The sequence below is a fragment of the Manacus candei genome, unplaced genomic scaffold (genome assembly GCF_025592945.1).
Source record: "Manacus candei isolate 608988 ecotype Guabito, Panama unplaced genomic scaffold, ASM2559294v1 h1tg000185l, whole genome shotgun sequence".
In the NCBI taxonomy this organism is placed as follows: domain Eukaryota; kingdom Metazoa; phylum Chordata; class Aves; order Passeriformes; family Pipridae; genus Manacus; species Manacus candei.
Window position 1 is genome coordinate 53,868 of NW_026138233.1, and position 27,729 is coordinate 81,596.

Below are 27,729 nucleotides of genomic sequence, written 5' to 3' on the forward strand. Positions count from 1 at the left end.
GATGGAGGAGGAGGCTGCGAGGAAGAGGAAGATGCCGTGGGCCCCCCAGGCAGGTGAGGAGGAAGTCAGTGCCCCTTTGGGTCGGTCTTTTGTCTTTTGTGGCCGTCCTGCCGGGGCCGGAGTTGGGGGCATGTCCTTGGGCTTCCCTGTGGGCCGGAGGCAAATCCCCTGCGTGTCCTTGTTGGTTCCTGCCCCAGGCCCCGAGGTGAGGCCGGAGAGCGCGGAGGACAAATCCCGGCGGCAGAGCCTGGTGGGAGAGGCCGTTTTGAAGGGCTCCCCGGCACAGGAAGGCAGCGGGGAGGAAAAGGGCCGGAGATGCCCCCGCAGGAGGGGCTCCAAAGCCAGCCCAGGGGGCTGTGAGGAGGAAAGAGCCAGCGTGTGCCGGGAAGGCGGCCGGAGCTTGAGGCGGAGCTGCGAGCTGGTGGTCCCTGAGCAGCCTCCCAGCAGGGAAAAGCCCTTCAGGTGCTTGGAATGTGGGAAGAGCTTCAGCAAGAGAACCAACCTCCTCAGCCACCAGCACATCCACAGTGGGGAACGGCCCTACACATGTGGGGAGTGTGGAAAGAGCTTCAAACGGAGCTCCTACTTGCTCGGACACCAGATGATCCACAGTGGGGAAAGGCCCTACACATGTGCGGAGTGTGGGAAGAGCTTCAGCAGGAGCGGTCACCTCCTGAGGCACCAGCACATCCACACCGGGGAACGGCCCTACACGTGTGAGGAATGTGGGAAGAGCTTCACTCAGAGCTCGAACCTCCTCAGTCACCAGATGATCCACAGTGGGGAAAGGCCTTACATGTGTGAGGAATGTGGGAAGAACTTCAATCGGATCTCCACCCTGCTCCGACACCAGATGATCCACAGTAAGGAAAAGCCCTACATGTGTGAGGAATGTGGGAAGAGCTTCACTCAGAGCTCCCACCTCCTCAGCCACCAGACGATCCACAGTGGGGAAAGGCCCTACATGTGTGGGGAATGTGGGAAGAGCTTCAAACGGAGCTCCATCCTGCTCCGCCACCAGATGATCCACAGTGGGGAAGGCCCTACACGTGTGCGGAGTGTGGGAAGAGCTTCAGGGACAGCTCCAGCCTTTGCAAACACCGTTGCATCCACACCAGGGAATGGCCCTACAAGTGCTTGGAATGTGGGAAGAGCTTCAGCACAAGCCCCAAGCTGCTCAGCCACCAGCACATCCACACTGGGGAACAGCCCTACACGTGTAGGGAATGTGGGACAGCTCCACCCTCTACACCCACCGTCGCCTCCACATCAGGGAGAGGCCCTTCCATTGTGGGGAGTGTGGAAAGAGCTTCAGGCAGAGCTCTTCCTTGACCTCCCACCCACGGACCCACCAGTAATGGAAGCCCCGAGTGCCCCGACTGCGGGAAGAGCTTCGGCCGCTGCTCCAACTCCATCAGCCATGGGAGGACCCGCGTTGGATGATCCACAGGGACCCCCGCTGGGCACAGACCTGGTGTGCTGGTTTTAAGGTAAACCAGCAGGGGAAATGACAGTGGAGACATCACAGGGACAGTGGTGACATCACAGGGACAGTGGTGACATCACAGGGACAGCGGTGACATCACGGGGACAGTGGTGACATCACAGGGACAGTGGTGACATCACCGGGCGTTATTTTGGTGTGAAAATCTCCTGCTTTGGGCAATAAATTCTGACTCCTCCTCCGGCATCCGGCAGTTCCTCCCTGGGAACCAGGAATGGGAATGGGGACACGGGAATGGGAATAGGGCACCTGGAATGGGAATGGGGACATCAGGAATGGGAATGGGGTCACCTGGGCTGGGAATGAGAACATTGGGAATGGGAACATTGGGAGCAGGTTGGGGACACCAGGAATGGGAATGGGAACATCTGGGATTGGAATGGGGACACCTGGAATGGGAATAGGGAAAACAGAGGTGGGATGGGAACACCTGGAATGGGAATGGGGACAATAGGAATGGGAATGGAGACACCTGGAATGGGAATGGGAACACCAAGAACTGGGAATGGGGAAAACAGAAGTGGGATGGGAACACCAGGAATGGGAGGAGGGACAATAGGAATGGGAATGGGGACACCTAAAATGGGATGGAACACCTGGAAAGGAAATTGGAAACTGTGGAATGGGAATGGGAACACCTGGAATTGGAATTGGAACATGTGGAATGGGAATGGGGACATCTGGAATGGGTTGGGAACAACTAGAATGGGATGGGAACACCTGGAACAGGAATGCAAACACCTGGAATGGGAATGGGAACCCCCGGGCCCGGGCTGTGTCCCTGGGGAAACAGGAGGCCAGGCCCAAAAGAGTTCACGAAGAAATTTGGGCCTGCTAACAAGCTACCAACATCCAAGAGCATCTGTGCTCGTTCTGTTCTACTGACTGGAGCAAAGCTTCAGAGAATAGTACAGGAACATGTCCTAGGCCTAGAGGGGATAAATTAGAGAGACAGCAGGATCAGGGAGACATTGGAAGAGGAGGAATAGGCCGGGAGCCAGGGCTTTTTCCAAGCTTCAGGGAGCGGGTCAAGAACAATGGAAGAGAAGGAAGGTCAAGCTGAGGAAGATGAGTTGAAGCCCCCAGAGCCATGGAGGAAGAGTGGAAGTCCCCTCAGGATTGAGGGCCAAGAGAAGCACCGCCCCAAGCCCCGCCTGAGCTCCACCTATACTCCGCCTGTTATTAATCTGCAGAGAGAGATGTTGGAATCACTTGAATATGCATTTAATCCCAGCTGAAGATTGGATAAAAATGCTGATTTTGTGTGAAGCCTTGGAGCAAGTTTGTCCAGCGCGAGCTGGCTTGCTCCCAACGTTGAATAAACAAATACCTGGCTGCTTAAAGAGAAAAAAGTCTCTGAGCAGTTTCTCGGACCGATTTTTCGGATTCAGCGCCCAGTCAGTCCCAGGATGATCCCAGTCACTGCTGCTCTCTCCCAGTTGCTCCCAGTTTCCTCCATGTGGTCCCACTCATTCCCAGTTGCCCCCAGAAGCTTCCAGCATGATCCCAGTTGCTCACAGCCACTTCCAGTCATCCCCAGTGCACTCCCAGTTGCTCCCAGGATGATCCCAATCACCTCCTGCATGATCCCACTCACTCTTGATATGATCCCAGTATGACCCCAGTCACCCTCAGTGTGGTCTCAGTTGCTCCCAGCATGGGTCAAGCTTCTCCCACTGTGATCCCAGTATGATCCCAGTTGCTCCCAGTTTCCCCTAGCACAGATCCAGTCACTCCAAGTATGATCCCAGTCCTCCCTCCTGACTGTCCCACTCAATCCCAGTTGCTTCTCTTGTAGATCCAGTCACTCACAGTTCCTTCCAGTTGCCCCCAGCCTGGTCCTAATTCCCCTTCACGTAGACCCAGTATATCCCAGTATGGTCCCAGTCACCACCACCATGGTTGCAGACACTCCCAGTATATCCCAGTAGAGCCCTCAGCATGCTCGTAGTCCTTCCCAGTCATTCCCAGATGCCCCAGTAACATTCCAGTTTCCACCAGTATGATCCCAGTGACTCCAAGACCCTCCCACTATATCCTATGTGGCCTCCAGTTGCTCCCAGTAGCCCTCAGTGTGGTCCCAGTTGCTCCCAGTAGGATCCCTGTTGCCCCAGTTCTGGTCCTGGAGGGTCCCAGTGTGCTCAGGTCCTGCTCCCGGGGGGGTCCTACTGGGTCCCAGTCCTGGTCCCAGTGTATCCCGGTGTCCCAGTCCATCCCAGTCCATCGCAGTCCATCCCAGTCTGTCCCACTCCGTCCCAGTCCATCCCAGTCTGTCCCAGTCCATCCCAGTCCATCCCAGTCTGTCCCAGTCCATCCCAGTCCATCCCACTCCGTCCCAGTCCATCCCAGTCCATCCCAGTCCATCCCAGTCCCTTCCCAGCAGCCGCCGCCGTTTCCCGGGTCCTGCCCCCCCGCCCCCCCAAGATGCTGACGGGGGTCAGGGCTCCGTCTTTGCCTTCGTCTCCCTGGGCCTGCCTGGAATGAAGGGGCCGCTGGGACACTGCGGGACCTCCTGAAACCAAAGGAACCCTGGGAGAATTTGGGTACTCCTGGAATCAAGGCACAACTGGGACACTGCAGGGCCCCATGGAAAAAAAGGAACCTTGTGACACTGCGGAATTCATGGAATCCAGGGGCCTTTGTGACAGGGGGGCCTCATGGAACCAAAGGAAGCCTGAGGTGTTTCAGAAGGTCATGGAATCAAGGGGCCACTGGGACACTGCAGGGCCTCTGGCAATTAAAGGAACACTGGGACACTGGGGCAGGACATCCCCCCTGCAATGGCCCCAAGACAATGCCCCATTTGCAAAGGGGTCAGTGCTGAGCTGAGAGGGGGCCGGGACAAGGCAGGAGATGTTGGACCCCAGACTGGTTTGACCCCAAATGAAGCCCCTGATGGTGAGGGAACCCCTGGAGTCCAAGGACTGTCAGTCCATGGGTTTCTACCAGAAAGGGCCAGTCCCCTTTGCCAGGGGCAGATTCTTCCAACAGAACCCTTCTTGGGGGTGTGTGGAGATTCCTGCCTTGGCTGGGGACCCCCCCAAGGTCACTGCTGGAGGTTGAGAGCAGAGATCTCCCCACGAGTGCTGCTCTGGGGGAGTTCCATCCATCTCTAATTAAGAATTATTGCTTGTTTGCCACCTTTAGTAGAATTGCTTCAACAATTGCTTTAGTGTAGTGCCCTGTCCTATCTTATCCTGTACTACTGGTAGTTTTAGTGTTTCTACTGTTCACTAAATAATTCTGTTCTGTGTCGTCATTTGCAAAAATAAATAATTCATTTTCTATCAATAGATCTGATTTGCCATCATTAAAGCCTGGGGCACAAACATGGTTCAGTCCCCCCTCTAGAATTGCTCTAAATTTCAGCTGTTGGCACAATGCAAGGCTGAGATTGGATCCAGCAGCCCCCAGCACCCAGAGTAAGCTGGGAGCTCAGGGAGACCACCCCCTTTCCCAACCCCCCAGTGCCCAAAGACCCCCATGGGACCGTCCATCCCTCCAGACCACCCCCCCTTTTCCACCCCTCTCCCTGTTCCTCCCACTTTTCCATGGTCTCCTCAAGCCCCAGCCCTTCCCAGATCAGTTTTGGGGTCCCAACCCCCACTTTTCCCCCCTCTCCCACCCCTTACATGTCATTGCCCCAATCTCCAGCCCCCTCATGCTCAGTTTGGGGGTCCCACCCTCCCCTTTTCCCTACTCTTCTGGCCTCTCCCACCCCTTTCCCATCATCCCCCCCCCTCCACTTTTGAAAGGTCCCACTCCTGTCCCATTCAGTGTGGGGGTCCCACCACCACTTTTCTCTCCTTTCCACACCCCTTTTCCCACCCATCCCCCTCTTCCCACCCCCCACTCGCCCCAGAGCTCCTCTCCCCAAGCTGGGGGGGCTCCCAGTAACACCAGAGCCCATAAAAGTCCCCCCAACAATGGGGTTAGGTGGGGTCCTGGATGGGATTTGAGTTGTTTTGGGGGGTCCTTGGGGAGCTGTGGTCATTTTAGGGGTGTCCCCGCACCTTTTGGGGTGTGCTGGGTGCCGGGTTGAAGGGCAGGTGCCCTCGCAAAGCCCCCCAAAATCAGGGCAGGGTTTGGGGGGTCCTGGCTGGGCCCGAGGCCACGGGGAGGGGCTGCGGCCACCGGCGGCTCAGGAGCTCTGTGGGGAGAGAAAAGGGGGTGAGAGCGGGGTGGGGGGACAGGGGGGACACCGGGATACACCGAGACCTGGACTGGAGCCAGCGGGACCAGAACTGGGGCAACTGGGATCATGTTGGGAGAAACTGGGATATACTGGGAGTGTCTGGGAGTGAGTGGAACCATAATAGGGGTGAATGGGAGTGACTGAAACCACGCTGGGGGCAACTGGGGTCATCCTGGGAGCAGCTGGGCCCCTGCTGGGCTCATACTGGGATTATCCTGGGAGTGACTGCAATAATACTGGGAGTATGTGAGAGGGACTGCAACCATACTGGGGATGACTGGGATCAAACTGAACCCACTGGAAGTGTCTGCAAGTTCTTGGGATCATACTGGGGGTGACTGGACTCATAGTGGGATCACACTGGGAACAACTGGGACCATGCAGGGGCAAATGGCATCGTCCAGGCAGTGACTGAAAGTGCCTGGGGCCAGACTGGACTCAGACTGGGAGTCCCTGAGAGGGAAAGGAACCATCCTGGGGGGGGACTGGGAGCAACTGGGGCCACCTTGGGTGTAGCTGTAAAATATGGAACTTTATTAGAAATTGTCAACCATAGAATTTCTGTATTTTACACCAAACACTTGAAAAGGACAGTGCTAGCACAGAAATTGTGGATTTTAGTGAGCTTGGAAGGTCTCGAGGGAAAGGGTAGAGTTACTATTTCTTGTGAAGATTCCTTACAGGAAATAATTTTGGTAAAAACAGAGAGGGTTCTTACAGCTGTGAAGCGACTGATAGAAAGTGAGAAAGGACAGAAAACAGATCCATGAAACTGGGTCTAGGCCTTGGAGCAGTTGTAGAGGGCAGGAAACAGTGCCAGAAGCACAGGGTGAAGAAAAGAACAAAGCAAGAAAGGTGCTGGTGCCTGACCCCAGGGGTCGCTTTGTGACCTCCAACACAGTTCCAGAGGGGAGTAGGGTGGGTGGAAACTGGGGTGGAACAGGGGTGGAATTGAGTCCAACCCTCAGCCCTGCCCAGGTCCATCCCCAAGAGTCACAGCCTGTGCCCCAGAGGATCATCCAAACTGTCCTGGAGCTCTGTCAGCCTTGGTGCTGTGCCCACTGCCCTGGGGAGCCTGTTCAGTGCCAACCACCCTGGGGGGGAAGAACCTCTTTCTAACATCCAACCTGACACTGGCCTGACACAACTCCAGGCCATTCCCTGGGGGCTGTCCCTGGTCCCCCCAGAGCAGAGCTCAGGGCCTGCCCCTCCTCTGCCCCTCTGAGGAAGTTGGAACTGCCATGAGGTCTCCCCTCAGTCTCCTCTTGTGCAGCTGAACATCCCAAGTGCCCTGAGCTGCTCCTCCTTTGGCTTCCCCTGCAGAGCCTTCCCCATCCTGGTGGCCTCCTTTGGCCACTCTCTACTGGTTCCATCTCTTCCTTCCATTGTGTCCCCCCAGAGTGCCCCACTATTGAGGTGAGGCCGCCCCAGGGCAGAGCAGAGCGGGACAATCCCCTCCCTGGCCCGGCCATGCTGGGCCTGATGCCCCCAGGACAGGGTTGTCCCTCCTGGCTGCCAGGGCACTGCTGACTCCTGGCCAAGGGGGCACCCCCAGGACCCCCAGGGCCCTTTCCCAGCACTGCTCTCCAGCCTCTCATTCCCACTCTGTCCCCACATCGGGGGTTGCCCATCCCAGGGGCAGAATCCGGCACTGCCCCTTGTTGAACTTCCATGGGGCTGATTCCCAGCCCTGGCATCTGTCCAGGTCTCTCTGCAGGGCCTCCCTGCCCTCCAGGGACTCAGCAGCTCCTCCCAGGTTGGGGTCATCTGCAAACTTGCTCCGTGTCCCTTCCAGTGCTGCACCCAAGTCATGGATGGAGATGTTGGAGAGCACAGGGCCCAGATGGAGCCCTGGGGAACCCCCCTGGTGACCCCCATCTGATGTGCCCCCAGTCACTGCCACCCTCTGGGCCCGACCCGGGAGCCCATTGCTCGCCCAGCACAGGGTGTGTTTATCCAGCTCTGGGCTGGACACTTTGTCCAGAGGGATCTGGGCATGAACACTATGGGAAGCTTCACTGAAACCCAAAAAGATCCCATCAAGTGCCTTCCCTTGATCAGCCAGGGGGTGATGTTGTCATAAAGTAACTCAGGTTTGATCAGCAGGCCTTTCCTCTGGGGAAGCCGTGCTGGCTGTGATACCCCACAGCAGGGTGGGAGCTCAGGGGTCACCCCAGACCCCCCTTTTCCCACCTTTTCCCCCGTGGCCACTGCAGCACCGGCTGTTGGGTGGAGGGGAACCCCCCATCAGCCCCTCAAGGATGGACAGGGGGGTTGGGGACCCCCCCAGTGCAGATCCAACCCCTCCAGGGCCCCAGGGAACTGCTCCAGGGCTCAAGTGATGGGGACACCAAGGGACCCCCTTGGGACTCCTCTTCCTGCTGTCCCACCCCCCTTTCTGCCCCTCTCTCACCCCTTTCCTATGGTCCCCACAACCCCCACATCCCCCCTGCACTCAGTTTGGGGCTCCCACCCCCCTCCCAATAACTTTGGGGTCCCAGCACTCCTCACACTCAGTTTTGGGGGTCTCAGCCTACCACTTTTCCCTTCTTTCCCACCCCTTTCCTATTGTGCCACTAAACCACAGCTTCCCTGTGCTCCCTTTGGGGGTCCCACCCCTTTGGCCCCTCAGATGAAGGGGTCCCACCCCCCCTTTTTCCCACCTTTTCTCCCCTTTCCTGCTCCCTTTTCCCCATCCCCCCTGTGGCAGGGGGAGTTCAAGGCTCAGACAAAGTTGATGGGAGAAGTCCTGCCCTGGAGTCCCGAGGTGCAGAACGGACTCCCTGGCTTTCTAAACTCCTGCTCCCAGAGGAGCCTGGGGGCAGCTGGATCCAATCTCAGCCTTGGGTTATGCCAATGCTTTGAATTTAAGGAATTATAGAGATGGGATTGAACCAGTTTTGTCCCACAGGTTTTAATGATGGAAAAGCAGATATATTTATAGCAATGAACTACTTATTACTAATAATGATCAGACAAAAGGACTAAACCAGAATTATTTACTACACAACATACACACTAAAACTACCAGTAGTACAGGATAAGGTACGACAGGGCACTACACTAAAGCAATTGTTGAAGCAATTCTACTAAAGGTGACAAACAAGCAATAATTCTTAATTAGAGATGGATGGAACTCCCCCAGAGCAGCGCTCGTGGGGAGATCTCTGCTCTCAACCTCCAGCAGTGACCTTGGGGGGTCCCCAGCCAAAGCAGGAATCTCCACACACCCCCAAGAAGGGTTCTGTTGGAAGAACCTGGCCCTGGGAAAGGGGACTGGTCCTTTCTGGTAGAAACCCATGGTCTGACAGTCCTTGGACTCCAGGGCTTCCCTCACCATCAGGGGCTTCATTTGGGGTCAAACCAGTCTGGGGTCCAACATCTCCTGCCTTGTCCCGGCCCCCTCTCAGCTCAGCACTGACCCCTTTGCAAATGGGGCATTGTCTTGGGGCCATTGCAGGGGGGATGTCCTGCCCCAGTGTCCCAGTGTTCCTTTAATTGCCAGAGGCCCTGCAGTGTCCCAGTGGCCCCTTGATTCCATGACCTTCTGAAACACCTCAGGCTTCCTTTGGTTCCATGAGGCCCCCCTGTCACAAAGGCCCCTGGATTCCATGAATTCCGCAGTGTCACAAGGTTCCTTTTTTTCCATGGGGCCCTGCAGTGTCCCAATTGTGCCTTGACTCCAGGAGTACCCAAATTCTCCCGGGGTTCCTTTGGTCTCAGGAGGTCCCGCAGTGTCCCAGCGGCCCCTTCATTCCAGGCAGGCCCAGGGAGACGAAGGCAAAGACGGAGCCCCGACCCCCGTCAGCATCTTGGGGGGGCGGGGGGGCAGGACCCGGGAAACGGCGGCGGCTGCTGGGAAGGGACTGGGATGGACTGGGACGGACTGGGATGGACTGGGATGGACTGGGACGGAGTGGGATGGACTGGGACGGAGTGGGACAGACTGGGATAGACTGGGACACCGAGATACATCGGGACCAGGACTGGGACCCAGCAGGACCCCCCAGGAGCAGGATCTGAGCACACTGGGACCCTCCAGGACCAGAACTGGGGCAACAGGGATCATACTGGGAGCAACTGGGACCACACTGAGGGCTACTGGGAGCAACTGGAGGCCACTTAGGATATAGTGGGAGTGCCTTGGAGTCACTGGGATCATACTGGTGGAAACTGGAATGTTACTGGGGCATCTGGGAGTGACTGGGAAGGACTATGAGCATGCTGAGGGCTCTACTGGGATATACTGGGAGTGTCTGCAACCATGGTGGGGGTAACTGGGACTGTACTGGGAGTGACTGGGACTACATGAAGGGGAATTAGGACCAGGCTGGGGGCAACTGGAAGGAACTGTGAGTGACTGGATCTACAAGAGAAGCAACTGGGATTGACTGGGACCGTCAGGAGGGAAGACCGGGATCATACTTGGAGTGACTGGATCTGTGCTAGGGGCAACTGGGAGCAACTGGGACCATACTGGGATCACAGTGGGAGAAGCTTGGCCCATGATGGGAGCAACTGAGACCACACTGAGGGTGACTGGGGTCATACTGGGATCATACCAGGAGTGAGTGGGATCATGCAGGAGGTGATTGGGATCATCCTGGGACTGACTGGGCGCTGAATCCAAAAAATCGGTCCGAGAAACTGCTCAGAGACTTTTTTCTCTTTAAGCAGCAAGGTATTTGTTTATTCAACGTTGGGAGCAAGCCAGCTCGCGCTGGACAAACTTGCTCCAAGGCTTCACACAAAATCAGCATTTTTATACAATCTTCAGCTGGGATTAAATGCATATTCAAGTGATTCCAACATCTCTCTCTGCAGATTAAGAATAGGCGGAGTATAGGTGGAGCTCAGGCGGGGCTTGGGGCGGTGCTTCTCTTGGCCCTCAATCCTGAGGGGACTTCCACTCTTCCTCCATGGCTCTGGGGGCTTCAACTCCTCTTCCTCAGCTTGACCTTCCTTCTCTTCCATTGTTCTTGACCTGCTCCCTGAAGCTTGGAAAAAGCCCTGGCTCCCGGCCTATTCCTCCTCTTCCAATGTCTCCCTGATCCTGCTGTCTCTCTAATTTATCCCCTCGAGGCCTAGGACATGTTCCTGTACTATTCTCTGAAGCTTTGCTCCAGTCAGTAGAACAGAACGAGCACAGATGGTCTTGGCTGTTGGGAGCTTGTTAGCAGGCCCCAATTTCTTAGTTAACTCTTTTGGGCCTGGCCTCCTGTTTCCCCAGGGACACAGCCCGGGCCCGGCTGTTCCCATTCCCATTCCACGGGTTTGCATTCCTGTTCCAGGTGTTCCCATCCCATTCTAGTTGTTCCCATCCTATTCCAGATGTCCCCATTCCCATTCCAGGTGTCCCCATTCCCATTCCAGGAGTTCCCATTCCAGGAGTTCCCATTCCCATTCCAGGTGTTCCAATTCCCTTTCCAGGTGTTCCATCCCATTTTAGGTGTCCCCATTCCCATTCCTATTGTCCCTCCTCCCATTCCTGGTGTTCCCATCCCACTTCTGTTTTCCCCATTCCCACTTCTTGGTGTTCCCATTCCAGGTGTCCCCATTCCCATTCCTATTGTCCCCATTCCCATTCCAGGTGTTCCCATCACAACTCTGTTTTCCCTATTCCCATTCCAGGTGTTCCCATTCCCATTCCTGGTGTCCCCATTCCAATTCCTGTTGTCCTCAATCTGCTCCCAATGTTCTCGTTCCCATTCCAGGTGTTCCCATTCCCATTCCACGAATTCCCATTCCCATTCCAGGTCTTCCCATTCCAGTTCCTGCTGTCGTCATTCCAATTCCAGGTGTCCCCATTCCCATTCCTGGTTTCCCCATTCCCATTCCTGGTGTCCCTAACCTGCTCCCAGTGTCTCCATCCCTCTCCCCGGTGTCCCCTTTCCCAATTCAGGTGCCCCCATTGCCAGGTCCTGATGTCTCCATTCCCATTCCTCTTGTTCCCAGTCTACTCCCAATGTTCCCATTCCCATTCCAGGTGTTCCCATTCCCATTCCAGGTGTCCCCATTCCCAATCCTGGTGTCCCTAACCTGTTCCCAGTGTCTCCATCCCTCTCCCCGGCGTCCCCATTCCAAATCCAGGTGCCCCCATTCCCAGGTCCTGATGTCTCCATTCCCATTCCTCTTGTTCCCAGTCTACTCCCAATGTTCCCATTCCCATTCCAGGTGTTCCCATTCCCATTCCAGGTGTCCCAATTCCCATTCCCCCTGTCCCCATTCCCATTCCTGGTTCCCAGGAAGGAACTGCTGGATGCTGGAGGAGGAGCCAGAATTTATTGCCCAAAGCAGGAGATTTTCACACCAAAATTACGCCCCGGTGATGTCACCACTGTCCCTGTGATGTCATTGATGTCCCTGTGATGTCACCAATGTCCCTGTGATGTCACCAATGTCCATGTGATGTCATCGATGTCCCCGTGATGTCACCACTGTCATTTCCCCTGCTGGTTTACCTTTAAACCAGCACACCAGGTCTGTGCCCAACGGGGGTCCCTGTGGATCATCCAACGCGGGTCCTCCCATGGCTGATGGAGTTGGAGCAGCGGCCGAAGCTCTTCCCGCAGTCGGGGCACTCGGGGCTTCCATTACTGGTGGGTCCGTTGGTGGGAGGTCAAGGAAGAGCTCTGCCTGAAGCTCTTCCCACACTCCCCACAGTGGAAGGGCCTCTCCCTGATGTGGAGGCGACGGTGGGTGTAGAGGGTGGAGCTGTCCCACATTCCCTACACGTGTAGGGCTGTTCCCCAGTGTGGATGTGCTGGTGGCTGAGCAGCTTGGGGCTTGTGCTGAAGCTCTTCCCACATTCCGAGCACTTGTAGGGCCATTCCCTGGTGTGGATGCAACGGTGTTTGCAAAGGCTGGAGCTGTCCCTGAAGCTCTTCCCACATTCCTCACACATGTAGGGTCTTTCCCCACTGTGGATCATCTGGTGTCGTAGCAGGTTGGAGCTGTGATTGAAGCTCTTCCCACACTCCGCACAGGTGTAAGGCTGTTCCCCACTGTGGATGCGACGGTGCTTGCGGAGGTTGGAGCTGTCACTGAAGCTCTTCCCACACTCCTCACACGTGTAGGGCCGTTCCCCACTGTGGATGTGCTGGTGCCTATGGAGGTTGGATCTCTTGCTGAAGCTCTTCCCACATTCCAAGCACCTGAAGGGCTTTTCCCTGCTGGGAGGCTGCTCAGGGACCACCAGCTCGCAGCTCCGCCTCAAGCTCCGGCCACCTTCCCGGCACACGCTGGCTCTTTCCTCCTCACAGCCCCCTGGGCTGGCTTTGGAGCCCCTCCTGCGGGGGCATCTCCGGCCCTTTTCCTCCCCGCTGCCTTCCTGCACCGGGGAGCCCTTCAAAACGGCCTCTCCCACCAGGCTCTGCCGCCGGGATTTGTCCTCCGCGCTCTCCGACCTCACCTCGGGGCCTGGGGCAGGAACCAACAAGGACACGCAGGGGATTTGCCTCCGGCCCACAGGGAACCCAAGGACATCCCCCCAACTCCGGCCCCGGCAGGACGGTCACAAAAGACAAAAGACCGACCCAAAGGGGCACTGACTTCCTCCTCACCTGCCTGGGGGGCCTGTGGCATCTTCCTCTTCCTCGCAGCCTCCTCCTCCATCCGCCCAAGTTTTGGGAAGCAGAAATCCTGATGGATGGGGGGGAAAAAGGGGGTGAGTGTGTTGCCCAAGTCCATCTCTGGAACTCACCGGGCATCCTGTGTCCCTGAAAACCTCCAAAACACCAACATTCAGCCCAGAAAAAAAAAAAAAAACAACAAGATTTGGGAAAAAAAACCAGCACAAACTCCGATCTGGAGCGGGTCCAGAGAAGAACAACAAGGCTGGTGAAGGGACTGGAGCATAAGTCCTATGGGGAGAGGCTGAGGGAGCTGGGGTTGTTTAGCCTGGACAAGAGGAGGCTCAGAGATGACTCATCACCGTCTATAACTACCTGAAGGGAAGTTCTAGCCAGGTGGGGGTTGGTCTCTTCTCTCAGGCACTCAGCAATAGGACAAGGGGGCACGGGCTTAAGCTCCGCCAGGGGAAATTTAAGTTGGATATCAGGAGAAAATTCTTTACAGAGAGAGTAATCAGGCATTGGAATGGGCTGCCCAGAGAGGTGGTGGATTCACCATCCCTGGAGATTTTTAAACGCAGATTGGACGTGGTACTGAGTGCCATGATCTAGTAAATGGACTGGATTTGGACCAAGGGTTGGACTGGATGATCTCGGAGGTCTTCTCCAACCCAATCGATTCTATGATTCTATGATTCTATGATTCTATGATTCTAACTCCCCGCAAATTTGCAAAAGATCAAGAGTCAGCAAAAAAAATACTCCAAAATATGAACATTCAGCTCAAAAAAACCCTCCCAGAGGTTTCCCCTCTCTGCTCTCTGCACCTTTACCTTCCGGGCTCTCCCCTCTCTGGGCTGCTGGGGGTCCCGTTTAGGGATGCTGGGGCTCTTGGGGGTCCCAGGGGTCCCTTCTCCCCTCACTCTCTGCTTCAGGGGGCCGGGTTCCCAGACGTTCCCCCTCTCCACCTTCTCCACTTTCTTGGCCCGGGGATCCCAGGGGTCCCCACTGCCCAGGCTCCCCCTTCTCCGGGACCCCCCCTTGCAGCCTCCCGGGGCTCCCGGGGCTCCTCCCTCTCTGCTCCCCCCCCCCTCCAGCATTCCGGGGGTCCCCCAGCTCCGGGATCGCCCCTCTCCGCTCTCCCCACTCCGCGGCTACCGGGGTTCCCCCCCGGCTCTCACGGGGGGCCCCCAAACCGCTCTCGCCCCCCCCGCCATTGCCGAGCCACCACCAGGACCTTTTGGCTGCTCTTCTTTGTGCTCCGGCTCGGCTCCTCCCTCGGCTGGGCCGCCGCTTTTGGCGGGTTTCCTCCTCCGGGATCCACCCCCTGCAGCCCTTCCCCCCCTGACCCAGCCCCCTTGGGCACCCCTTGGGCCCCCCTTGGACCCTCCTTGCTCAATAAGTCTGATTATACAGACAAGCAATTGGTTTTAATCCACAAAACCCAAATGTAGAACCCAGCACCCTGGGCCATGAACAAAGTGCTGTTCCTTGGGCCCCCCTCCCAAAGTCCAAAGGAAAGGGAGAGGGGAAAAAAAACCTACTGGTGAGAGAGCTGTTGCAGTCTGGTCAAAAGTGGTGATTGCAGTCCAGTTGAGGGGGGTGGTCTCAGGCTGGTTGAGAGCGGTGAGCTGCAGTCCTCCTCTGGATCCCACGAGTGCTAAAAAGGTTCCGAAACTCCAGGTTTATATATTCTCCAGTTCAGGCAGGAATGCCCAGTCCTCCCCTCACAGCGGGCAATTCCATAAAAGGATGCTTAGTTCTTCCCTCAGTGTGGGGAATTCCATAAAAGGCTATGAGGATGTTCAGTCCATAAAAGGATATGAGGGTGCTCAGGACATCCCCCCCACCTCGCAGGCCTCTCCTGACAACAGTTCCTGGGAAAATGGCATGGAAGGCCATAGAATACACACTTTTGGGCTACACCCATCCAGTGAGGAATCGGTCCCAGCTGTTCTAACTAGGACACTGTGTCCGTCATCGCTGCCATCATCATCATCATCGGCCTCCTGGGAGTCGGTGTCTGGAAGCTCCGATCCGGTAACTCCCGGGATGGGGGTCGGGAAGGGGCACGGATCCGCCCGGCAGCATTCCGGGGATCCTGTGCCACGGGTGCTGATCCCGCTTTCTTTCCATAGGGAAGAGGGAGGGGAATGGATACGACCCCGCGCCCACCAGTGAGTCCCAGCAGCGGGTGTGGATCCAGATCCTCTGGGCAGGGATCCCAGGATGGAGGCCGGGATTCCAGAGGGGAATGGGGGCCTAATGGCTGGAGCGGGATTGGAAGGGGATTCCAGCTCAGGGCAGGATTCCAGAGTGGGCTCAGGTGCAATTGTAGACTGGGATCAGGGCTGGATTCTGGAGTGGGATTGTGGTGGGATGGACGGAGCAGGATCAGGTGGGATTCCGGAGCAGTTCCTACTCTCCCTGGGCTCCACAGCCGGCTCCATCCCCTGGGATGGGAACAGGGACATGGTGACTCCTTTCCCTGCTCTCATCCCAGCAGGAATCACAGCCTGAGTGATCCTGGAGTTGGATCCACCCCTTCCCTCTCCCTGCAGAAAGGCAGGAGCTGCTGGCAGAGCTCATCCCGCTGCTCCCACCCACCCCGGCCCCCCTGCGGCTCTTCCCGATGGATCAACTTCCTGCTTTTTCCTGTGTGAAACCCAAGACCACAATTATTCCTGAGGCTTTAATTTGGGTGGGAAAATCTCCTGCTTTGGGCAATAAATCCTGGCTCCCTCCTCCGGCATCCGGCAGTTCCTCTGTGGGAACCAGGAATAGGAATAGGGACAGGGGGACTGGAATGGGGACATTGGGGACAGGGATGGGGACACTGGGAGCAGGTTGGGGACAGCAGGAATGGGAATGGGAACTCCAGGAATGGGAATGGGGACATTGGGAGCAGGTTGGGGACAGCAGGAATGGGAACTGGGACACCGGGAATGGGAATGGGGACATGGGAGACCAGGATAGGGATAGTGGGGACAGGAACGGGGACACTGGGAGCAGGTTGGCACAGCAGGAAGTGGGAATGGGGAGAGGGATGGGAACCCCAGGAATGGGAATGGGGACAGGGATGGGAACCCCAGGAATGGGAATGGGGACAGGGATGGGAACGTGTCTCTCCAGGAGTTGGTTCAATACAAAGGTGGGTCCCTGGCTCGAGGCCACGGGAAGCCCCTTCTTTGGGAATGTCTGGGAAGCAGGTGTCAGAGGTTTGAAAAGAGGTGTTGGAATTGTTTCCCAGTGTCCCCCCCATTGCCATCTGTGTCTCCCGGGATGGGGTGGGTTGGAGCGGAGCCGCAGGCGCTGGGCAGGGGCAGTGGGGGGAGGGCGGCTCTCGGGGACACCGCGGTGGCCGCGGGGAGGGCGGGGGGTCCTTTGTTCGGGGGCTTTTGGGGTTTGTCCGGGACCGGACAGAGCGGGAGCTGGTTTTGGCCACCTTGTTCTCTTCCTGAGAGGAAGTTTTTTCCCCCCGGGACACCTCGTGGAGAACGACTGAGAGAGAGAGAGAGAGAGAGAGAGAGAGAGAGAGAGAGAGAGAGAGAGAGAGAGCCCGACCCATCTGGGAGCGAGGTGTTCTGCTTTGGGGACTGCCCCTGGGAAAAGGGACTCCTTCACTGCTGGCTGCGGGCACATGGGGCTGCGAGAGCTTTGAACTGCCGGGACAGTTTCTCCCCCCCACCTGGGGATTTGGGACTTTTTTTGTTTCTTCTCAAAGTTTTTGGTTGCACCATTTGTTGTTTATTCAGATTTGGTTAATAAAAAGCTCTTTCTTTTCCTTTTCCACACTTCCACCTGAAGTCTCTTAATTTCTAAGTTGGAATCTTGTTAAACTGAGACCCAGTGCCCTCAGGGGGAGGAGGAGGAAAGGAGACCAAGAGGTACCGTGGCCACTCAAACTGCAGAGGAACAACCTGTGCCAGTAGCAGCTGCCCCTCTACAGAAGAAATCCAAGACCAAATCAGCTCAGTTAGTGAGGGATGAAGGGGAAGCAGAGCCCTCAGAACAGGAGCAAGAGGCAGGACCAGAGATAATCACCAGATCCCCATCCCCGGCTGAGCTGTGAGAGATGTGAAAAGATTTCAGCCTCCAGCTGGGAGAGCCCCTGCTGACCTGGCTGCTCCAGCGCTGGGATATCATGGCCCAGCATATGGAACTAGGTGGGAGTGCAGCCAAGCAACTGGGATCCCTGTCCTGGGATGTTGGGATTGACCAGGGGAGTGGGAAGAGGACAGAGAGGGGATGAGAGCCGGGTACAGGCTTGGGAATTGCCAGGAGGGCTTTTGAAAGGAGCGTAGGGGAAAGGGATGTCTAAGAACAAGTCCTTCAGGAGAGGGAAGCGGAGAGGCTGAGTTTTGACCCCAGCACAAAGATGTGCAGGGCAGAGCAGAGAATATGCCCACATAAGATTCTTGTGTGTCCGTTCTGACAGGCACTTCTTGTCACAGCCTGTCCTCTCCATTCCAGAATAGGTCCTGGCAACCAAAGAACCAACACCCCACACCATAGTGCAGATCAACCCATGTGCTTTGGGCCTTTTTGTTGTCCTATCCACTCTGACCTATCCTCTCCATTCTGGAATAGCATCTGGAAACCAAAGCACCAAGCCCCCACCATGTGACAGTTCAACCCCATCTGTGTGCCAAGGGCTCCTTTGTGGTGTCACAGCCTGTCCTCTCCATTCCAGAATGGGCCCTGGCAACCAAAGAACCAACGCCCTACAACCCCAAAGTGAAACCCTACCTTTGTACCATGGGCCCTCTTGTGATGTCACGGCCTATCCCCTCCATTCCAGAATGGCTGCTGGAAACCAAAACACCAATGTCTCACAGCCCCTAGTGCAGCCCAACCCCTGTGCCATGGGCCCCTTTGGGATGTCACAGCCTGTCCTCTCCATTCTGGAATAGCCCCTGGAAACCAAAGAACCAACACCTCACACCCCCACAGTGCAGCCCCACCCGTCTGCCACGGGACTCTTTGGGATGTCACGGCCTTTCCCCCAGGAATGAAAGCCTGGAACCTTCGGGTTTCAGATGCAGTTGGGGGGCCACCCTGGGCACTCCATGGGCAGCAAGAGCTTTCTGTCCTGGCACTTTTTGTCTGGCAGGAATCTTCAGCTGTGTTCAGTTTGGGCAGTCAGACTGGCAATTTCAGCGCAGGGCTCCTGCAAGTGAACGACAGCCCTTCCCTCCAGGAAAGAAACCCCTTACCCTCGGTCTCTTCTCCTGTTCCTTAAAACACAACCTGCAGGGGAGCTTTCTGGGATCTCTTCTCTTGGGAATTGGGAAGACAGACCCACTCCCATGTTTAACACCTCAGGCAAAAACACCCTTTGAACACCTTTCCCAACCCTCCCCAACCTTTCCCAAAGCCCAGATTTTACAGGTGTCCTGTAATTATGGCCCAATCTCACCCAAGCCCACAAACCAGGACAGAAACCTCTCAGCCTCACGCTGCGTCCTTCCCAGTGCTGTACCTTATGTGCAGGCAAAAGGCCTTAAAATCAAGGACCCAAAATTCATGGCCTGTTCTTTTTCCCAGAAAAGAAGGCATGGTAAACTCTCCAGACCAGGGAACTGGAAGATCTCCCCAAAACTCCTTTGGTACACGCTGCAGGGCCAACGATTCCTCTGCTCTGCCCTGTCGGCGCTGCTTTGTCTCTTCTGGGTCCCCAGAAACTGTCAGTGAAAGTCGGGGAATAAAATCTCTGAGCAATTGGTTGGGTTCCAGAGGTGACCCTACTTCATTCAGCACTGAAGGGACACAGGAATTGCTCTCTAACACCTGTACATCAGTTCTCAAAACTTTTAACTATTTTTACATTTTATCAAACAAAGGAATTCCTGCCCATTGGCTTACCAGTTCTCTGCAGGAATTCTTCTCTCTTCTATTGGCTCTTGATTTCTCACTTTGCATGATACTTAGTCCACAGTTTTTGTCCTTTTCTTGTCTTTTCCCTGGATAGAGAGAGCCTCAGTAACTGTCTGTGTTAGTTTTGTCTTTGTCTCTGGTTTCTTGAAGGGTCTTTGTGGTTTAGAAATTCTGCCTTCTTGGTGTCCAGGTCTCAAAAAGAGATTTCTCTGCCAGGTCTATGACCACTGAAATATGGCAGGCCTTAAGCTTTTACTTTGTTTTTCTAACAAAAGGCCATGGGCCAGAACTTGTCTATCATCCCTTGTCTATTGCCCCCATTCAATCTCCTGCCAGCAGTTTCTCCCCACTGCTGGGTGGGCTCCTTTGTCAAGCACTAGAACTTGTTGGGTAACAGGCCCAGTCCTGTTGCCTATTTTTCGTGGGGATGTGCAGGAGGGCATTGAGTCTTCCATGAGCAAATTGGCAGAGGACCCCAAGCTGGCTTGCAGTGTGGATGTGCAGGAGGGCAGGAAGGCTGTGCAGAGGGACCTGGACAGGCTGGACCTCTGGGCCGAGCCCGTGGGCATGAGGTTCAAAGTGCCTTTGGTGCCTTTGGGGCCTCTGGCCACAAGAACCCCCTGCAGCTCCAGGCCGGGGGCAGAGGAGCTGCAAAGGGTCCCCGTGGGAGAGGCCCTGGGGGTGCTGGTGGACAGAGGCTGAACCTGAGCCAGCGGGTGCCCGGGTGGGCAAGAAGGCCAAGGGCAGGCTGGCCTGGATCAGAAAGAGTGTGGCAGCAGGAGCAGGGCAGTGATGCTTCTGCTGGACTGGGCACTGGTGAGGCCACAGCTGGAGTGCTGTGTCCAGCTCTGGGCCCCTCAATTCAGGGAGAACCTTGAGGGGCTGGAGTGGGTGGAGAGCAGGGCAATGGAGCTGGGCAAGGGTCTGCAGTGCATGGCCTGTGAGGAGCAGCTGAGGGAGCTGGGCTTCTCCAGCCTGGAGAAGAGGAGGCTCTGGGCTGACCTTCTCCCTGTCCACAACTTCCTGACAGGAGGCTGGAGCCAGGTGGGGGTCAGCCCCTTCTCCGAGGCAACAGGCGCTAGGACAAGAGGACACGAGGACCTGCCTGTCAGGGGCTGTTTGTCAGGGACAGGAGCAGGACTTTTTGGAGAGAAACAGGGATTAGGTATTGAAATGGGCTGCCCAGGGAGGTGGTGGAGTCACCGTCCCTGGAGGTGTTTAAGCAAAGACTGGCCATGGCACTGAGTGCCGTGCTCTGCTTGACGTGCTGGGGATGGGGCGTAGGCTGGACGCCGGTTGATGTCACAAGTCTCTGCCAAGCTCAGGGACTCTGGGCTTCTGTGCCAGCCCAGCCTTTGGGGACAGCGTGCTGGTGGCTCCGAGGCTCCGTCCTTGCCTTGCCTTGCCCATCTCCTGGCTGCCAGGCAAGGGCCTTGTGACATCACAGCCTCTGTGGAACAGCGCGGGGGCTGAAAACTGTCAGTGCTGCGTCCCCGTGCCCAGAGCCTGGGCAGAAGTCGGCTGGCAGGGACGGGCAGAGACTGTGCAGAGGTGTCAGCTCGTCCCGCAGCAGCACGATGCCCAGCCAGGGCATCTCCTGGCTCCTCAGGCTCTCGCTGCTCCTGCTCTTGCCTGGCCCACTGGAGCCTTGCAGCCGTGCCACAGGTGCCATTGCTGAGAACCGGGGTTTGCCTTGGATGGCCCCTTGCCAGAAAAGGCAGGAGAGGCTGGAGAGAGGGGAAGGAGGGGGGTCAGGCCGCTGGGATGGTGCCGGCGGGCCGTGAGCCCGAAGCCAGCAAGGCCTTGGGCCCACACGGTGTCAGGGGAGGACTGAGAGCCCCCAGGGAGGAGGAAAGCTGGGCAGGCCCCAAGGCTCCTGGGCCTCTTCCTTGCCAGCCCTTTGGCCAAGGCCCCGAGGCAGAGGTGGGGCTCAGCCCCTGCCCAGCAATGGGGCACAGGCTGAGCCCCAGGGACACCAGAGCCAGGCGGCCTGAGCTCTTCTTCCTGCAGCGTCTGCCTGGGGCAGCCCAGCCAGGCCTGAGTCTCTGCAGGAGAGACCAAGCCCAGCCAGAGAGGGCTCAGCCCTCTGAGGCTGCACTCCCTGCAAAGGGAACAAAACCTTGGCCCAGAGGACATCCTGCCCCCAAATGGAGAACTGGAAAGGTCAAGAATAGAAAAGTCACCCCCCTCCATTCTTCAAGGAATGTTTAGAGCTCTTTCTTAAAAGCATCCAGGACTCGGGTCACCCAATTTTCTCTCTGAGAAGGGTTTTCCATGGTTCCCCTCAATTCCCAAGTTCAAAGGGGTCCCAGCACACTTTGGGATGTGTTGGATGCGGTGTTGGGGTGCAGATGTCCCCCCAAAGCTCCCTCAGAACAGGGTGACACAAGGGGGGGGCACAAAGGGGTCCCCATTCCTGATCCATCCTGGAGCAACCACACTGGGGGCAACTGGGATCAGAGTGGGAGCAGCTGGGCCCCTGCTGGGCTCATACTGGGACCATCCTGGGAGTGACTGCAATACTACTGGGAGTATGTGAGAGGCACTGCAACCATACTGGGATTTCTGGGATCAAACTGGATTTGTACTGCAAGTGTCTGCAAGTTCCTGGGACCATACTGGGACACATACTGGACACATACTGAGATCATCCTGGGAGCAACTGGGACCATGCAGGGGCAAATGGCCTCCTCCAGGCAGTGACTGAAAGTGCCTGGGACCAGACTGGACTCAGACTGGGAGTCCCTGAGAGGGAAAGGAACCATCCTGGGGGGGACTGGGAGCAACTGGGACCACCTTTGAGGGCAATTGGGATCCAATTGGGAGTGACTGGGAGTGATTGGGATGGTAGTGGGAGTGACCAGGACCATACATGAACCATCCTGGGAGTGACTGTAAGTGACTGGGATCATACTGGGAGCAACTGGGATCATGTTGGCGGCACAAAGAACAGAGGGAGAGGAGGGGAACAGAGAGGGGATGGACAGAGAGAGGAGGGGGAATTTTAGAAAGGATAAAGAGGAAAGAAAGACAAAAAAAAAAGAAAAATAAGAGAAAAAGGCAAGTTTAAACATTCAGTAAATGTGTGAGTCCCTGAGAGCTCCCAGGTCAAAGGCAGGTGAAGTGTTTGCAGGGGACAGGAGCCTGTTCAGGGTTCAGGAGCTGCTGCTGCCCAAAGGGAGGAAACGCCCCGAGGGCTCGGAGCAGAGTTTGTGCTTTGGGGCCTTTGCCAAGAACCCGCAGGAGGGAAAGCAGTTCCAGCCAGGGGGGCCCAGGGGCTCCCAGCACGGGCCCAGGGGCTCCCAGTCACCCCCAGCATGGGCCCAGTCACCCCCAGGATGGGCCCAGTCACCCCCAGGATGGGCCCAGTCACCCCCAGGATGATCTCACTCACTTTTAGTCACGCCCAGTCTGATCCCAGCATGATCCCAGTCACTCCCAGTCTGATTCCATTCTCTCCTAGTAGGATCCAAGTTACCCCCTGCAAGGTCCCAGTTGCTCCCAGTCAGTCCCAGTATAATCCCAGTCAGTCCTGGTGTCTCCCACTATATCCCAGTTGCCCCCAGTGTGGTCCCACTCACTCCCGGTCATTTCCAGTACCTTCCAGCATGATTCCAGTTGCGCACAGCCACTCCCAGTCACTCCCAGTGTGCTCCCAGTCACTCCCACTATGATCCCAGTTACCTCCAGCATACTTCCAGTATATCCCAGTTGCACCAGCATGGTCCCAACTGCTCTCAGAATGTTCCCAGTCACTCCCAGTATGAACCCAGTCACCTCACTGTGGGCCCACTTGCCCACGCATGGCCCAAGCTGCTCCCACTGGGATCCCAGTGTGATCCCACTTGTCCCCAGCGTGGTCCCACTTGCTCCCAGTTCCTCCAAGTGTGATCCCAGCTGCTCCCAGTTGACCCTAGGATTGACCCAGTCACTCCTCATATGATCCCTGTATGATCCCGGTATGATCCCAGTACAATCACAGTTACCCCAGCATGGGCCAAGCTGCTCCCAGTTGCCTCCAGCACAGATCCACTCAATCCAAGTATGGTCCCAGTCTTCCCCCAGCATGGTCCCAGTCAATCCCAGTTGCCCCTTTGTACATCCAGTCACTCCCAGGTGCTCCCAGTCCAAGTCACTCCCAGTGTGGTCCCAGTCACCCCCAGGATGGTTGCAGACTCTCCCAGTAGATCCCAGTTGCCCTCAGCATGCTCACAGTCATACCCAGTTACATCCACTTGCCCCAGGATGCTTCCAGTTCCCATCAGTACAATCCCAGTCACTCCCAGTCTATGCCAGTTGCCTCCAGCATGCACCCTGTCACTCGCCGTTACTCCCAGTTCCACCATACTTCCAGCATGGCCCCACTGGCTCCAAGTTCCCCTCTATGTAGTTCCAGTCACTGCCAGTATGATCCCAGTCACTCCCAGTCACTCCCAATTGGATCCCAGTTGCCCCCAAGGTTGTCCCAGTTGCTCCCAGTCCCCCCCCAGGATTATTCCTTTCCCTCTCAGGGACTCCCAGTCTGAGTCCAGTATGGCCCCAGGCACTTTCAGTCACTGCCTGGACGATGCCATTTGCCCCTGCATGGTCCCAGTTGCTCCCAGGATGATCCCACTATGAGTCCAGTCACCCCCAGTATGATCCCAGGAACTTCCAGACACTTGCAGTACGAATCCAGTTTGATCCCAGTCATCCCCCGTATGGTTGCAGTGCCTCTCACATCCAGTATTATTGCAGTCACTCCCAGTATGAGCCCAGTATGAGCCCAGTATGAGCCCAGTTGCCCTCAGCGTGGTTCCAGTTGCTCCCATTCACCCAGTGACTGTGTTTCAGTCACTCCCAGTATCATCCCTGTCACTCCCAGTCACCCCACTAGAGTTCCACTCCCTCCCAGTCCCTCCCAGGACCATCCCAGTAGGATCCCAGTGACACCCCAGATGGTGGCACTCACACCCAGGATGAACCCAGACATGCCCTGGCACTCCCAGGATAAAGCCATTTGCCCCCAGCAGGCTCCCAGTTCCTCCCAGTCACTGACTATGGTTCCAGTTGCTCCCAGGATGATCCCTGGCACTCCCAGTCACTCCCACTATGATCCCAGTCAGTCTCAGAATGATCCCAGTCACTCCTGGTCTCTCTCAGTATATACCAGTTGAAGTCAATGCGGTCCCACTCACTCCCAGTTGCTCCCAGTAGCTGCCAGCATAATCCCAGTTGCTCACAGCCACTCCCAGTCACTCTCAATGTGGTCCTAGTTGCTCCCAGTATGATCCCAGTCACTCCCAGTATGATCCAACTTGCTCTCAGTATATTCCAGTTCCACCAGCATGGTCCCACCTGCCCTCAGAATGCTCCCAGTCACTCCCAGTATGACCCCAGTCACCCTCACTGTGGGTCCAATGGCTCCCAAGATGATCCCATTGCCCCCAGCATGGACCAAGCTGTTCCCACTGGGATCCCAGTATGACCCCAGTTACCCCCAGTGTAGTCGCAGTTGCTCCCAGTTCCTCCCAGTGTGATCCCAGTTGCTCCCAGTTGCTCAGGGCAGAGACCCAGTTGCTCCCATTATGATCCCTGTATGATCCCTGTATGATCTCAGTACAATCACAGTTACCCCAGCATGGTCCCAGTTTCTCCCAGTTGCCCCATGATGCCAATTTTGCCCCCAAGAAGGCGCAGAGAACTGCTCAGAGACAAGAGTTAGTCTTTAAGCAGCGAGGTTTGTTTATTAGGCAACGCTGGAGAGCAGCCAGCTCGTGCTGGACAAACTGCTCTGTCTCTCCAGTGAAATTACAGCATTTTATACAATTTCTACGAGTGATTGCAACATGTTACATACATATTCATATGATTGCTACGTCTAATTATAATATTTATAATAGGCCGAGTTTAGGCCCTTTTATTAAATTCCCCGCTCTGAGTATCCTCATAGCCTTTTATGGAATTGCCCGCTCTGAGGGAATGAACTGAGCATCCTTTTATGGAATTCCCCACTCTGAGGGGAGGACTGGGCATTCCTGCCTGAACTGGAGAATATATAAACCTGGAGTTTCAGAACCTTTTTAGCACTCGTGGGATCCAGAGGAGGACTGCAGCTCACCGCTCTCAACCAGCCTGAGACCACCCCCCTCAACTGGACTGCAACCACCACTTTGACCAGACTGCAACAGTTCTCCCACCAGTAGGTTTTTTATCCCCTCTCCCATTACTTTGGACTCGGGGGGGCCCAAGGAACAGCACTTTGTTCATGGTCCAGGGTGCTGGGTTCTACATTTGGGTTTTGTGGATTAAAACCAATTGCTTGTCTGTATAATCAGACTTATTGGGCAAGGGGGGCCCAAGGGGGGCCCAAGGGGGCTGGGCCAGGGGGGGAAGGGCTGCAGGGGGCGGATCCAGGAGGAGGAAACCCGCCAAAAGCGGCGGCCCAGCCGAGGGAGGAGCCGAGCGGGAGCACAAAGAAGAGCAGCCAAAAGGTCCTGGCGGTGGCTGGGCAATGGCGGGGGGGGCAAGAGCGGTTTGGGGGCCCCCGTGAGAGCCGGGGGGGAACCCCGGTAGCCGCGGAGTGGGGAGAGCGGAGAGGGGCGATCCCGGAGCTGGGGGACCCCCGGAATGCTGGAGGGGGGGGAGCAGAGAGGGAGCGCCGGGCCCCTTAAGCGGGGGTCCCGGAGAGGGGGAAGGCCTTGGAGTGTGGAGAGGAGGGGGGGCCTTGAGGCGGGGTGGGAGCCGAGAGCGCCAAGAGGTTTGCGAGGGTGGGAGCCGAGAGAGGAGGGCCGGCCGGCCCCGGGAGGCAGAGTGGGGAGAAGTGAGCCCTGGGACCCCCCTGGCAACACTCAAGGGGACCCTGGCGAGTGGGAACCCCCCGGAGCCGTGGGACCCCCGGCAGCCCGAAGAAAGAGGACCCCCAATGCAGGCAGAAGTGCCATCAGGCCATACAGTGGGGACCCCCCTAATCCCAGAGAGCAGAGAGGGGGAACTCTTGAGAGGGGTTTTTGGGCTGAATGTTGGTGTTTTGGGGGTTTTTATGGACACAAGATGCCCGGTGAGTCCTAGAGCTGGACTTGGGCAGGAGGAACCCCCAAGGCAACGCGCTCACCTCTTGTTTTCCCTCTCCAACAGGATTTCTGCTTCCCAAAGCTTGGTCGGATGGAGGAGGAGGCTGCGAGGAAGAGGAAGATGCCGCGGGCCCCCCAGGCAGGTGAGGAGGAAGTCAGTGCCCCTTTGGGTCGGTCTTTTGTGACCATCCTGCCGGGGCTGGAGTTGGGGGGATGTCCTTGGGATTCCCTGCGGACCGGAGGTAAATCCCCTGCGTGTCCTTGTTGCTTCCTGCCCCAGGCCCCGAGGTGAGGCCGGAGAGCGCGAAGGACAAATCCCGGCGGCAGAGCCTGGTGGGAGAGGCCGTTTTGAAGGGCTCCCCGGCGCAGGAAGGCAGCGGGGAGGAAAAGGGCCGGAGATGCCCCCGCAGGAGGGGCTCCAAAGCCAGCCCAGGGGGCTGTGAGGAGGAAAGAGCCAGCGTGTGCCGGGAAGGCGGCCGGAGCTTGAGGCGGAGCTGCGAGCTGGTGGTCCATGAGCAGCCTCCCAGCAGGGAAAAGCCCTTCAGGTGTTTGGAATGTGGGAAGAGCTTCAGCAAGAAAACCAACCTCCAGAGGCACCAGGACATTCACACTGGGGAACGGTCCTACATGTGTGGGGCGTGTGGAAAGAGCTTCAATCAGAGCTCCAACCTGCTCCAACACCAGATGATCCACAGTGGGGAAAGGCCCTACACGTGTGGGGAGTGTGGGAAGAGCTTCAGTGACCGCTCCACCCTCCGCAACCACCGTCGCATCCACAGTGGGGAACAGCCCTACACGTGTGCGGAGTGTGGGAAGAGCTTCAGGCAGATCTCCCACCTGCTCCGACACCAGATGATCCACAGTGGGGAAAGGCCCTACACGTGTGAGGAATGTGGGAAGAGCTTCACTCAGATCTCCGACCTGCTCCGACACCAGATGATCCACAGTGGGGAAGGCCCTACACGTGTGCGGAGTGTGGGAAGAGCTTCAGGGACAGCTCCAGCCTTTGCAAACACCGTTGCATCCACACCAGGGAATGGCCCTACAAGTGCTTGGAATGTGGGAAGAGCTTCAGCACAAGCCCCAAGCTACTCAGCCACCAGCACATCCACACTGGGGAACAGCCCTACACGTGTAGGGAATGTGGGACAGCTCCACCCTCTACACCCACCGTCGCCTCCACATCAGGGAGAGGCCCTACAACTGTCGGGATTGTGGGAAGAGCTTCAGGCAGAGCTCTTCCTTGACCTCCCACCAACGGACCCACCGGTAAGAGAAGCCCCGAGTGCCCCGACTGCGGGAAGAGCTTCGGCCGCTGCTCCAACTCCATCAGCCATGGGAGGACCCACGTTGGATGATCCACAGGGACCCCCGCTGGGCACAGACCTGGTGTGCTGGTTTAATGGTAAACCAGCAGGGGAAATGTCAGCAGTGACACCTGGAATGGGATGGAACACCTGGAAAGGGAATGAGAATGCCTGGGATGGGAATGGGGACATAAAGAATGGGACTGGGACAAAAGCAATGGGA

General features: G+C 56.8%; 1 protein-coding gene across 1 annotated transcript; it reads left to right on the top strand.

The window, feature by feature from the left end:
* Nucleotides 1–259: 259 nt before the first annotated feature.
* Nucleotides 260–27,356, top strand: LOC127464004 (zinc finger protein 501-like; the record flags this gene model as incomplete). The annotated part of the gene is given in 4 exon segments (XM_051774102.1): nucleotides 260–1,037; nucleotides 1,040–1,217; nucleotides 26,745–27,151; nucleotides 27,154–27,356. Coding segments are annotated over 4 exon segments (1,566 nt in total), but the record flags the coding sequence as incomplete, so codon positions are not given.
* Nucleotides 27,357–27,729: the final 373 nt, after the last annotated feature.